The sequence below is a fragment of the Polistes fuscatus genome, unplaced genomic scaffold (genome assembly GCF_010416935.1).
Source record: "Polistes fuscatus isolate 324 unplaced genomic scaffold, CU_Pfus_HIC Scaffold13, whole genome shotgun sequence".
NCBI classification, from domain to species: Eukaryota; Metazoa; Arthropoda; class Insecta; order Hymenoptera; family Vespidae; genus Polistes; species Polistes fuscatus.
In genome coordinates, this window is record NW_025113031.1 from 3,173,038 (window position 1) to 3,187,268 (window position 14,231).

General features: G+C 34.4%; 1 protein-coding gene across 4 annotated transcripts in view; it reads right to left on the minus strand.

The window, feature by feature from the left end:
• The window catches only part of LOC122513965 (disintegrin and metalloproteinase domain-containing protein 10), a 96,913-nt gene that overhangs the window by 81,446 nt on the left and 1,236 nt on the right, over positions 1-14,231 (minus strand). Inside the window, exon 2 of one of the 4 annotated variants that reach the window (XM_043630522.1) lies at positions 13,396-13,595. In XM_043630522.1, the coding sequence (XP_043486457.1) occupies positions 13,396-13,462 (67 nt within the window). In that variant the 5' untranslated portion in view covers positions 13,463-13,595. Of the gene's footprint in view, positions 1-13,395; positions 14,228-14,231 lie in introns of those variants that run through there. The other 3 variants (XM_043630520.1, XM_043630521.1, XM_043630524.1) reach the window with 3 other exon arrangements.

The following is a 14,231-nucleotide window of genomic DNA, read 5'->3' on the forward strand; positions in this document are numbered from 1 at the left end:
GTGGAAAAGTAAAACCCGTTATCGGTGCGACACTACTACGCGGGGCATATTTTTTTATTTTTTTATTTTTTTTTTTTGTTCCTTTTTTCCCCCCATAAGTCCCTCCCATCCTTTTTTATTTTTTTATTGCTGGCACGCTGTCTGTTGGGTTATATATGTGTGTGTATGTGTGTTTGTGTATTGCTCGGATAAAAATAAACGAAAGTACGGGAAAAATTTTATGCTAACTTTGTAGCTAATGGTTCCACAAAAAAAAAGGGAGGAAAAAAAAAGAAGACGAAGAAGTATACTTGAAAATAACTTATCAATTTCGAGCACGAATTTTAAAACATGCGAAACGTACGATGATCAAAATTAAACCCACGAACTATCGTATTATTACGATACGGCGCTACTTCATATTTTTTACTTTTTTGTTTCCCCCTCAGACGCACTTATAACCCATCCGTTGCAATTTCCTTCCCCTTCCCCTTTTTTTTCTTTTTTTTTTGTTTTTCCACATCTGTGTTTTTCCAAATGAAAATGGCCAACGAGACGAGCGTTAAATTGAATATACGATCATTAAAATTCACGATACTCGATACACTCTCGATGCCGCAGAACATATAATTTTTTTAGTATTATTTCCCCCCCTTCTTCTTCTTCTTCTTCTTCCACCCTCAAACCACAATCTTATCTTTCTTCCTCCTTCTTTAAGCGTAAAAGAACAAAAATATTTAATTAAAATTAAAAAATAAATATTTAATTAATTTATATTTATTAGAACATATATTTATTAGAAAATAATATTTAATTAATTTTTCAAAAGATTTCGTTTCAAATTTTTAACCTCGTGATTTTTCTAATAGCATCCCAGAAGAAAAAAAAATATTTAACGGTTGAAATAGGCCTACTAGTTTCTATACGCGATTTTTCCCTTGTTAGAAACGGAGAAAGAAAGCCGCGAAGGGGTGATAGGGGGGGGTGACAAGGGGTCGGGGGACGGGGGAGGGAGGTAACCTTCGTTGGACCACCGCTCGGAGGCTGCGCTATTGATTTTCCGTAGGCGCGTGCGGTTTTCCACTCACTGGCCCTGACTACTTCTCTCTTACTCCCTTTCCCTTAACGGGCACGCGATCAGAGAGCCTGTCTAGACTCTGGACTCCCTAATGTGTAACTTTCCTCTCAACAAAGAGACCATGTATCCTCTGTACTCATCCCGCCCAACACCACCCCCTTCTATCGTCATTTTCTTAAACAAAGTTTTACTTTACTTTTGTTCTGCGACACCTATTTTGTATTTTTGTGTCTTTTTATTTTTTTTATTTTATTTTTTATTATTTAAATTTAATTAGAATATATTATGGAATGATGAAAAAAAAGAAAAAAAAGAGGATAAATCTTTGGGTAAATAGCAGTAAAAAAATTTGTATTCCTCGGAGGAATGTAAATTTGTGTCGTTAAATTGTGCGTTACGCGAGCACAAGTGTTAAAATATACGAAAATAATAAATTACCGACATATTAGCTCGTTTCGAGAATACTTGATATTTGTATCTCCCCACTTGCTGCTGACCACATACACACACACGCACACGCATACAGTGAAATTTATGTTCCCTTCCTGTCAAAGTTTCCTGCCTGTAGATAACCTACGACGATTCGTTTGGATTATAACAACGATTACATGGTAGACATTAACGATATTATTCTGTGTCTGTGTGTATGTGTGTGTGTGTGTTATCGTTACAATATGCTAACCATGTTCGAAAATTTCGGATAACTTTATTCCTACGCGTATCATTAAAGTTATCCACTGGTATTCGACAATAAATAATCGATAATAATGTATTTACCAAATTACACGTTGTTGAGAAAAAAATGGTTAAAAAGTAATTAAACAAATTTAAAACAAAACCCCCCCCCCCCGAAAAAAAGAAGCATCATTTTGTGTTTTGTAAACGAAAAAAAAAAAAAAAAAGAATAAAAAAATATAAAAAACACTCAAGAAAGAAAGAAAGAAAGATGGTGAAACGTTAAAGTGAGATAAAAAGCAAGGTTTTAATTAAATGCAGGCTGTTAGTGACGTGCCAACCGGTTGTAGTCACCCTTCTGTTCTAAAATCGAATTGTTCATCGATCGTTGCTCATCCTTCCCCCATCGTTCTACCACCACCATCACCACAACCACCACCATTGCTTGATTTCCTCTCTCCCCCACGTTGTTTTGCAGAAATTCATCGAACGTTTTTTTTTCTTTGCTGTTGTTTTCCTCGTCGGTGTACAACGTTTGTGATAAAGTAAAGGGCCTCGCGTAGTTGTGTAGTATAAAACCGATGTAATACTGTAACTGGTAGGGATGATATTCGATTAACGATTTAAACGATCCACGATGATTCTCACCTGTCTCGTTAGAGAACACCACTTTACCGCTATACTCCCATCGTGTCTTTTGATAAATCGACGAATTCTTTATTCCTCAAATCGATTGAACTTTTTTACAAATTGTCTTGACATTATTCTACATCTATCGACGAACACGAGACGATTAGTTTCTAATAATTGCGATAAAGACAAATAAATACAAATTTCTAACCAATTGCATTGATACAAAATGGATACGAATCTTGCAAAAGGCAATGGATATCAACATTTACAACTGACAGTGATATCATTAATTACAAATATATATAATTACTCGCTCTAACGCAATTCTAAAAAAAAGAAACTTCCCCTCCCTGAAAAAAGAAAAAAAAGAAAAAAAAGAACCAATCTTTGTAATCCTGATTGAATTCTAATAAAAAAAGTAAAAAGAAAAACCAATCGAATTTTAATACAACGTATCGAATTGTCATTAAAGTTTCTCCGATTGTTAAAATTAATCGCGTAATGAATTCGAATTTGTAATACAAACGGGGGCCGGGCGGAGATGGGAGAGGGGGTGGAGGGGGAGGGGGGAGTGGCGACGGCTAGATTAATAAAACAAATTGTTCAAATTGTTCTCCTGTTAATAGTAGCGAGCAATGGGGGGGGGGGGAATAGTTGAAAGTAAGAAAGTTAGAAAAAGAGGTAGCCTTAACTAAATAGACAAAGATAGAGATAGAAATAGAGAGAGAGAGAGAGAGAGAAAGAGACGATTGAATTCCCAATTACGTGGACAAAGGCGACACGTATCCTTTGTCCTGGAGTCGTATTATCAAGTTTCGAGGAAGCTGTCGAGGCTTTACCTATAACCCAAGAATAAGATTCAAAGGACACACCATCGGATATGGTGCTGTTCTCTTCTGGTGTCCTTCTGCTTCTAACAGTTCAAATTAGTTAATTGGAAATTGAGCTGGCTGGTCTGATCCTGGGTCTGATGCCACAGAGATTCTTAATCGAAATGATTTAACTTAAACGGTGTGCTAGCGCGTGTGTGTATGTGCGAACTTGTTAAGAAAATAAAAATGAAAAGATTCGTACGATGTATTAATAATAAAAGAAGAAAAAAAAAAAAAGAGAGAGAGAGAGAGAGAGGGAGAGAATAAAACTTTAGCCGTTTTATTTCCGGCTCACGAAGGGAACATAAAAATGAAGCACGTACTTGGACAGACTCGACCTCACCCTTCCAATCCAAACCTACCTACCTACCTACCTACCTACCCCCTACCCCCCTGCCCTTCCCCCCCACTTCCTTCTAAGCTTCCCTATCTCATTCTATCCCTTTTCAAGTATTTCTTTCTTTCCTTCTATCTCCTTTACTTTTACTCCTACTTTCTATTTCTATTTCTATTCTTTTTTCTTCATTCATCTTCTTCTTCTTCTTCTGCTTCTTTGTCCTATCCTAAAACCAAAACAAACGGTCAGGGCGAGTAACGACGAGCTATTATCGTCCGTTTGTTTTAACGTGGTAATAAAGTAACGTGCCCTAGAGGGGGAGGGGGGGGTGGGGGAGGTTTGTTTTTTCCCTTTTTCAAACGTTTAAAAAGCACGCGCGTCGTATTCGTCGGTTATTAAAAAGCAATATTGTATCATATCGTATAAACTTACTTACCAGTTTATCTCCTATATATATATATCTATACACACACACACACATACACAGAGCCATAGGTTGTTGTCCGATCTAATAAAAGGATCAACACTTTTATTGGATATTTCATATACGTTTTCTTTGTTTATATTTCTATTCTTTTAGATTAAGTTGAAAAATTGTTTTCTTCTTCTAAACGGGGTTTCGATCCGTTTATTTTTGTCATATTTTTATTTTCGTAACACGACAGAATCTTGTATTAATTTGTCGCAAATAACACGTTTATATTTGTTAATTATATTTTTCGATTAATTATTAGAAATCACTTGTTGTGCTCATTTATGGTGTCCATTCATTAATTCGAATTTCTTTCATTGTATAAGCGGAGATAAGCATTATTAAAATCAATATATTGTTTTTGGTTTATATATAACGATATACTGAAAATAATTCAATTGAAAAAAAGTAATTATAAAAAGGCGCTCGGTTTAAATTGCATCGATCATTTTGTATCGTTGCCGAATGACAAATACAAACGAGCTTAAAATTTCGATACCAAAATAATATCTCTTTTCTTTCTCTTTTTTTTGTTTTATTATTATTATATATATTATTATTATTATTTTTTGTAGAGATAATACCTTTTGTATATAACCCGTGCGATTCAAATATCATGCAAACAATGCAACAACGTTCGACAATACTTACGAAATATATATTCTTTCTTCTCACTCCCCTCTGCCAACCCCTTCCAAAAACTACAACGTAGTATCGACGAGTATGAAGGGTGGGGAAAAAAAAATAAAAAATAAAAAAAAAAACGCAATTTCACGATTAACCGGTGAGTCCGGTTCCGGTATAAAAAAAAGAGAGAGAGAAAGATATACAGAGAGAAACGATAAAGTCTGGGAAAAACGTTTGTTACGATACGGTGCGGCTTTTCTATGGGTAACAGGGGTAAAAGGGAGGAAAAGTGATAGGGGGGAAAGAGAAAGAAAAAAAAATCGGAACTCGTTGTTATGTCACACGGCAGTTATGAACAGCTGTCTCTGCGTGATCCGATCAATAAACGAATGAGATAAGCATTCGATATTTCATCGTACAATTCTTTTCGGCGCCACGCTCAATTTGAAACCAGTCTCTCTCTCTCTCTCTCTCTCTATTTTTTTCTCTCTCTGTCTTATACCATCTATCTGGTAGTACTATTCCAAGCGTAAACGTGATCAATGTTTGCTATAAACTATCACTTTGGATCTTTTCCAACGTTTTGAAAGAGATCATCAACAATGACGGAGATTCTAGCTCATTGTTTTCTCTTCCTATTAGATTTAGATCGTTACATCAAGTTAACCTAGCTTTTTTACTCTCAACCACCCAACCACCCACCCACCCACCGAACGGATAAGGACAATTTTCAAGGACGTGAATTAGTAGTATTTACTATTACAGTAATAGTATTTATTATATAGAATTCAGATTAAGATGTTTATACCTACTTTATTGATAGAGATATTCAGCGTGTTTTGTGAATTACGATTTAATTTAATTTATTTCTTTTATTTTTCTTTAAAACCCATATGTTTATTGCTTTGAACCAATACTACTATACCACTATTATAGAACTGTTATACTTTTATTTATACATAATTTTAATTTTTGTTTTGTTTTATCTATACTTATATTGTACTTTACTGTAATTAATGGCCTTTAGGGAGCCTGGGCTCTAGGGTCAATAAAATATTATTAAATAAATAAATAAATAAATATATATTTATATATAATTAGCAGAATGGACAACGGAAGAATCGTCAGAATTGCACGGGATAAGTCACCGGTTGGCCGCAGAAGCACGGGGCGCCCACGGAAAACGAGTGGTGCGACAATTTAACAGTGCAATAGGCAGAAAAACGTCGTTACGAACAGGCTACTTGCCTAAACTAAAGAATGAAGAAGAAGAAGAAGAAGTAGTATTTACCTCTTCTAATTATGGCAGATATTAACCAAACATATGATAGAACTAGAAATTATGGTATGCAACTTCTCAAATGACGACTTCGTTAGAGAATAATTTCGGATATCAAATTATGGTATGCAACTTCTCAAATGACGACCTTCGTTAGAGAATTAATTCGGATATCCGATAATCCGATCGTGACTACGGTGACATAATTCTCTCTCCTCTCTCTGTCTCTCTCTTTATCTATTTCTCTCTGTTTGTGTTGAGTTTTCGATAATATTATATATACATCAAAATATCGTTTCATTTCCAACGATTTTTCCTCCAATCCAATCGATTTTCGAATCTTTTATTATTCATACATTGATTTCGTATTTATCATCCTATTACCTCCTAGTTAAAGTAACCTAATTCAACAAAATAAATCAAAATGTATCCTCGATTCGATTAAATTCAAAATATTGAGAACACGTTCCTCCGACGTATAACTTTAGCAAATAACAAACGTGAAATACTGTTGAAATGAATATGTTATAATAATAATAATAATAATAATCATAATAATTATATATTATTATTATTATTTCTCAAAATATATTACAACATTTAGTCCAATTTTCATTCTGTACGGTACACTGCTAATTAATCATTGAATAATATTACTTAATTGTTCATTATTATTTGATATTAACTTCGTTTAATATGATAGATATTTAAATAATATAAATATTCTATTAAAACCATTCTCTAAAAATATTTCATCGTGAGACATTGAAAATTCGTCGAAAATTCATATGTCAAGGGTGGAGTGGGGTGAGGGGGGGGAGAGGAGCAGTATTAATTAAATGTCTTTTAATTACGTGTCCCATTCGTATCAGCAATTCTCTTGTAAAAAAAAAAAAAAAGAAAAAATGAATGAATAAATGAACGAATGAACGAATGAACGAATGAACGAATGAACGAATGAAAGAATGAAAGAATGAGTTTGAGGTGTATATAAGTTATACTCTAACGATTATTTCTATCCTTATTCTTTTCTTCGGATACCCGTTGAGATATCTATAAAACGTTCGTAACATTTCCCATGGGTCTGATCGTTCGAAGAAAAGCCTGAGGCCAGTGGAAAAGAAAGGACCAAGGGGAGATCTCGGGTAAGTAAGTCTTTCTTCTCACCTTTTCTTATAAGGATCTAAACCAAAGACCTGATAACATGAAGGAAAAGAAGAAGAAGAAGATAGAGAAAGGAAAAAAAAAGAAAATAAAAAGAAAAAAGAAAGATCCGTGGATCTCGATTGAGAGACAAACGGGGGTTTACGTGGGGTAGGTGGGTATTGGGGTGAGATAATTAAAAAAAAAAATAAAATTAAAAAGTTTTGTTAGAATTGCGTCAGGGTTTGGTGATACCATTTAACGCACGAACGCGTTAGCTCGAAATTTGATTAGAAAATCAGGCGTTGAATATTTTCAGAACGTAATAAATAATATATATATAATAATAATAATAAAAGATAATAAAAATGAAATAAGACAATGGGATAAGACAGAGGATAAAAAAAAAGGAACGAATATAGTGAAAGAAAAATGTTAGAAATAGATAAGAAAAGATCTATCGAATGTTGGATCGTTATCGTCAATGAAAACCCGGGCACCGGCAAGCATGATATCGGCAAGCATGATCGGTAAGGATGATCGGCGGAAAAGATCTTAGCTGGAGATGATCCCGGCGTAGGAAAGGCCGATTGGAAAGCTTTCTTTCTGGAAGTGGGCCAACAAACTGCTGCTGCTCTGCTCTGCTCTGCTGCCACTCCTTCTTCCGAGGTTCCATACTTCGTGTTACGGTTTCCCTTACGTTTATATTCGAACGTGCTAAAACCGCGATACGTTTCGCGTTAATCAACCCTTTAAACAACGATCTAACCGTTCATCTTGATTAGAAATGTCTCGAATGATTACCCGTTAAATTATAATTCCTTTCTTTTTTTTTTCTTTTTTGCTCACGAATTTCCAAACCGTTAAATCGTTTGACCAATTCAACCCAATTGAAAGAAATTATCTTAAGATTGCTAAAATATAGGATTACCGATAGGAAATTAATTTATCGATCGATGAACTGGCTAAACAAAACAAACAAAAAAAAGAAACAAAATTAGAGCATTGTCTGTTAAAATTAACCATCCAAAATAAGACTCGATCAAATTGTAGAATCGATCGAAGATAAATCTATCCGAAAATGTTTCAAATATACATTTCTATTCTTATAATATTTTTGTTATCGTTAGATCGTTGAAAAATGATTCAATCAAAATCAAACGAATCGATATTAGGCCCTCAACGCGTTTCTCTATCCCCCTATCCCCCGTTTAAGAATACTTGTCCTAAAATAATTTGGCAACGCGTTAAACGTTAAGCCAAAACTACTTTCCTCGAGTCTACTTCTATTTTCTTTCTTTATTCTTAAAGCACACACTATTAAAGTTGTCAAGCTTAAAGAGATTTGCGACTGGTGGTGGTGGTGGTGGTGGTGGTGAGTCGAAATCTGGAAAAGGACTCGCAGTAGGAGGAGGGTTGAGAGGGGTTGAACTATTGCGACCGTTTGCATATCCTCGTCTTGAAACTTGATGGGGGGATGGGTTGAGGGGGGAGGGGGAGGGGAATAGAAGCAGCTTCCCCCCCCATTTTCTCGAGCCAAGGCGAATAACGGCGGCTGTGCCAGGAATGCCGAATAGGAAGTTTTGCAACGAAGCACACCTATATCCCTCTACCCCTGAATACGGAATACCACCAGCTATAAAATCCACCACCACCACCACCACCACCATTACCCCTTCTTGATCTTTGGGAATGCCGAATTCTCCAGGACACGAAGGCCCTTTCTATGCCTCATCTCTTTTTATTTCTTTCTTGCTTTACAGATTGTGTAAAAGAGAGAGAGAGAGAGATACTCTTACTTCAAGAGCAGCAAATTCCAGTGAAACTTTGTCTCCCTAAACATCGGCTGGCGTAGGAGTAGCTACCAACGAAAATGAGAACAATGTCGGCTACATATAAGAGACACTAGGAAAGAGACAATGAAAACTATTTTCAAACGATCAATTACGAATCCTTAGAAATTTCTATTAATCAAACCCCTATTCTATTATTATTATTACTATTATTGTTATTATTATTATTATATTATAGGAATAAGTGAATATATTTTTGTTGAAATATTAAAAGCTTATCTAACACTTCGTGTATGTATATATTTTTTACCGTTCGAATGATCAAAGCTTATTAAGAACTTTTGAAAAAAAGGTACCGATACATTTATATACTTTTTAAGTTTATATATTTTTCTATATATATATATAAAGGATTATTCTATGAAAAGGAAGGGAGGGGGCAGGGAGGAAAATAAAAAGAAGAAAATAAGTTAAAATCTTTTTCATGTACGTTCATTGGTTTTCCAATTCGTTCTGGTTCGCTGACTCGTCGATGTATCCATATAAAATGAATAAAGTTAAAAATCAAATAGCACGATTGAAACGATCTTCTTTTTTTTTTCCTTTTCATTTCGAAAAACATTCGTCATTTAAAATAACTAACAAAATATATATATAAATATATATAAAATATATTCGACAAAATAATAAATTGAACGCAACATTTTTTCATATCGAATGGAAAAAAGAAAAAAAGAAAAGATAACCGGTCATATCACGTTTAAATCGTAATAAATTGATTATTAATTTGAATTGATATCTATGCAATTAATAGAACATTAAATGTTAATATATTTTATACTCTCCTTAGTTTCCCTTAAATTCTCGTTTATCTCGTTTCATTCTCATGACAAAGTTTAGCAGTTAAAGTTAGCCAAGGAGCAGGGGGGGAAAAAAGAGGGGAATAGGTGAAGAGGAAGTTAAAAAGAACGAAGAAACGCTTTAGCTTTAGTCGGGAATGCTTATTTCCATTCGTCTGAAGAAAAACGGACTATAAATTCTTTCAAGCCGTGGTCTCAACATGGGCGCGGCATGGTGCAGCACCAGCTTATGTGTCAGGACGCTTTTTCTTTCGAAGAAAAGGTATCAGACGTAATGTGCGAGAAAAGGAAGAAGAAGAAGAAGAAAAGTAAACGGCGAGAAAAAAATGTTTTTTTTTTTTTTTCAATCATTCAGAAAAGAAAAACGAGATCTAGGAAAAAAAACCCTGTCCAAGTGCGAGAAAAACATTTTCTTTATCGTTGTTAATAATTTCTATCCAAATTATGCATAATTATAGTACATTTTCGATCGATTCTCAATCCAGAATTTGACTCTACCGAAATTGCAATTGAAAGTGTATTCGAGAATGCTATTGGAAATAATTCAAAATAGAATTACTAGAAGGTTGAAAATTATTTCTTCGGTTCTGTTTTGTTCCTCTTTCTTTTTTCGTATGAACAAACATACGATACGAAAAAATTGTTATGCGATTACAACCAAATGCACATCTATATATATATATAAGTTTCTTGAGTTCTTCGAAAAAAGTTGAAAGAAAATTGATAGAAATTAAGGATGAGGAGAAATTAGAAATCATTTTTCAGGATAAACGGTAGACGGTGGTAAGGCCTGCACGCAACTGGGGGGTTGTTTCATCTGTAATGATAGACGACGATAAACTGACTGCACTTGCTGCAGGTCCTAATTTTAGAGCTTACATACTAATATCAGACTAGTACTATCTATTTCCACTTAAAACTTATCCTTTTGTTTTTGATACCCTTAAGAATAAGATTAATGTGAACTGTGAAGAAGCAATAGTAACAGCAGACAACTTTATGCCATTTCTATCTCTTTCTCTCTCTCTCACCTTTTATCTTCCTAATTTCATCTTTATATTCCGTAGACACATTTCATCGTCCTGATGTGCTTCCTTCCTTCAAGAATTGACGATTTTCCTCTTTGTCTCCGAACGATGCTACACGACAACGTTGATTTTCTTTCCTTTCCTTTCCTTTCCTTCTTCCTACGATATTTTCATTAACCAAAGAGCTTCCACCTGCTCTTTTCGCTAAAAGCACACTGAGAAGATCTCTTCTCCTGTCTACCTTCTTATTGGAGGAAAGAAAAGGATAGATAATATAAGACAATGTATGAGAACCAATAACGCTAGTAAATTCGAATTATAAAAGCTTTTCTGCCCAATTTAAAAATTTAAAAAAACGTTTCAGAGACTGCGATTTAAAAGATAAGAGAAATTTCAATAAAAATTAAAGAATCTCGCAAGTATAAACATTAGCTAAATTTAAAAAAAAAAATGGAAATGAAGATTTCTGAAAAACATGAATTTCGCAAAATTGATCTATCTATTCGAGTGATATAATTTAAAAGTTTATTTCTAAATTTAATAAATATACGATATTAAACAAATTAGTGAATATTTTGATGTTAATCTTTCATAATAGTGTTCTATCTTTGTTGAAAACTTTTGCTCGAGTAAATGTAACTAAAATAAAGATCGAAATGATGACATAATTCGAAAATCGACGCGAGCTAGTAGAGACAATCAAGTCCGAGCAGATTGTTTGCCTTGAATGAAGCTAGGATGATCTCGAACGTGTTCCCCTCTTTCCTTTCTAACTGCCGACCACCTCATACACCACCCATATTTCCCACTTATTCCACCTCTTCCACCTAGTGTTCCCTCTATCGTCATATACAAACACAGACGCACACATTTGAACGCTCGATGACGTACTACTCAACTGTGTGTACCTATCACCCAGTCACGTCAAGGGCCACTGATTGGGATTTCCGCTGATGCTAATCCTACGATTCAAAGTTCCAGGAAGGCTCTTGCTGACATTCGGTTAACTTGACTTTTTGATACAGTTCGAAGTAACTAATATAACTTAGTTACAACTTATATCATTTTTGTTTGACGATAACCATGTTTATCAAAGATAAAACGCGAGATGGTCGTTTAATTTTAATAAATGTTCAAAGATAAGTTTAGAAATATTTGATAAGAATCGATAAATCTATAAATAGAAATTACTTATCGTTCATTTCTTATTGTTAAAGATAATGATTACGAAAAAAGAAAAGTTATTTCTACGGTATTTCACAATTGGAATGAAATATTCGTGGGGATCGTTGACGAAAATTCCAAATATTTTCGGCTTTAACGGGTAGCAAAGAAAAAAATAGAAATGAAACAATTGCACAAAAAAGGGGTTACGCATTTTTTAAAGGGATATACACATAACATTTTATATATATATATATCGTATAACAAAAATAAAAATATTCTTTGGGATTCGTCTAAGCGGGTAGAAATTTATCGGTTAAAAATATATATACAAAAAAAGGGAATTAAAAACATATTCCTACGGGTGGTGGTGGTGGTGATGATGATGGTGCATCTTTTAAGCCAACAGACATATTATAAGTTGTCCGTGCGCTGTATTTAAATAAAAATAAAAATAAAACTTACTCACATAGGGGTTATTTAACGAGTCGACATTTTTTTTCTGTTATCTGAAAAGGGAATAAATAGAAGGGAAACAAAGTTAAAAAAAAAAAAAAGAAAGGAAAAAAACAAGCATATTAAAGATATATTCCCACGGGTAGTAGTGGTGGTAGTGGTGCATCTTTTAACAGGAGCAACGAATCTTTGCTTCTACACATAAAAACGCATACACGTAGGATATATTTACGCGTGTTGTGTATTTATATGTGTGTATGTGTGTGTGTATGTTTTTTAGTGTTGGTAAAAGGGGGGAAAAAAGAACACGCAATGAGCTAGCTCCTCTTCGTGGAAGGATGATTCATGGGGTACGAACAAAAAAATATATAAAGAAAAAAAGAGGAGGAAGAGAATGAATCAGACAGAGACGTATATATATAGAGAGAGAAAGAGAGAGTTCCAACAACACACTCTAACAGCTGCTATCACCTACTATACCAACGTATCACGCACATTTTTCTGTCCCTTTTTCTCTCATTCGTGTCGATGCACGCATACAAACACATTTTACCGGACGTCGCGGCGACTATGACGATACTCGAGAGTCAAACGTACCAACACACACACACCAATACATCCACGTACACTGAAGTTATCCCATAGAAACATGTGCTATACGAATACATTGTTGGTTTGGAAAATTTATATCGATTAATAAATATATTTTACGATTCGATATTTTTATTAAATAATACAGTTCCGTTTTCTTTTTTCTTTTTTTTTCTTCTTTTTTCAGCATAAATCTTTCGAGCTACCTAATAGAATTTTCATTAACTTCCAAAAAAGAAAGTTCCTGCTGAATTTGAGAATAATGTTGAACGCGTAAATCCGATACGCTTTCGAGCAACTTAATATATATGTATAAAATATATAATGTACTTATATATATCTTTTAGATGTAATATATATATATATGTATGTATGTACATATGTATGAGTAGAGTTACACAGACTTACCGCTTTCGATGTGTGGAACCAGCAACAGCAGTAGCAGGAAGATGTATCCGCTCGTATCACTGATCATCGTAACTATAATTATTCTTCTTTTTTTTTCTTTTTTTTAAAAACTATCTTTCACTAACTATCTATATATCCTATCTATATATCTAACTATCTTTATTTCTTTGTTTGTTTTACTTTATTCCTTCAACGAAGTCCTTTGAAAGAGAATGAAAAAAATCACGTTAGAGGGCAAAAAAGATATCAAACTACTTCACTTCCTCCTCCTCCTCGATTATCTCTTCTTCCTTGAAGCAGTTTTTTGAGGAAACTTATAGTGATCGATGAGAAAATGATAACAACGATAAAAAATAACGGAGAACGAGATAAAGAGAGAGAGAGAGAGAGTGAGTGAGTGAGTGAGAGGGGGAAGGGTTGGAGACAATGGAGGGAAAAGAGTGAGAGAGTGTGAGAAAGAAAAAAGACACATATACACGCACGCAGGCAAGGTCGTTGACGTTGAACTTAACGATGAGGATGACGATGACGTTATGACACGACGGGTGGCAGAATGAGGTTAGGAACAGTAATAATTCCTTCAAATCAACAAGAGAGACGGAAAAACAGGAAGGAAGTGAGAGAGAGAGAGAGAGAGAGAGATAAAGATAGATAGAAAGAGAGAGAGAGAGAAATAAAACTTGAGGAGGAAAGTCGTATTACAAATAATTCAATTTAACGAAAAAGAAGTTGGTAACCGGAGTATGAAAAACGGTGACGAATAGGATGACGAATGGGATTGACATGACGCGCCTGTGACGCCAAAATTGTTCTAACTATGATAAAACTGGCAACGC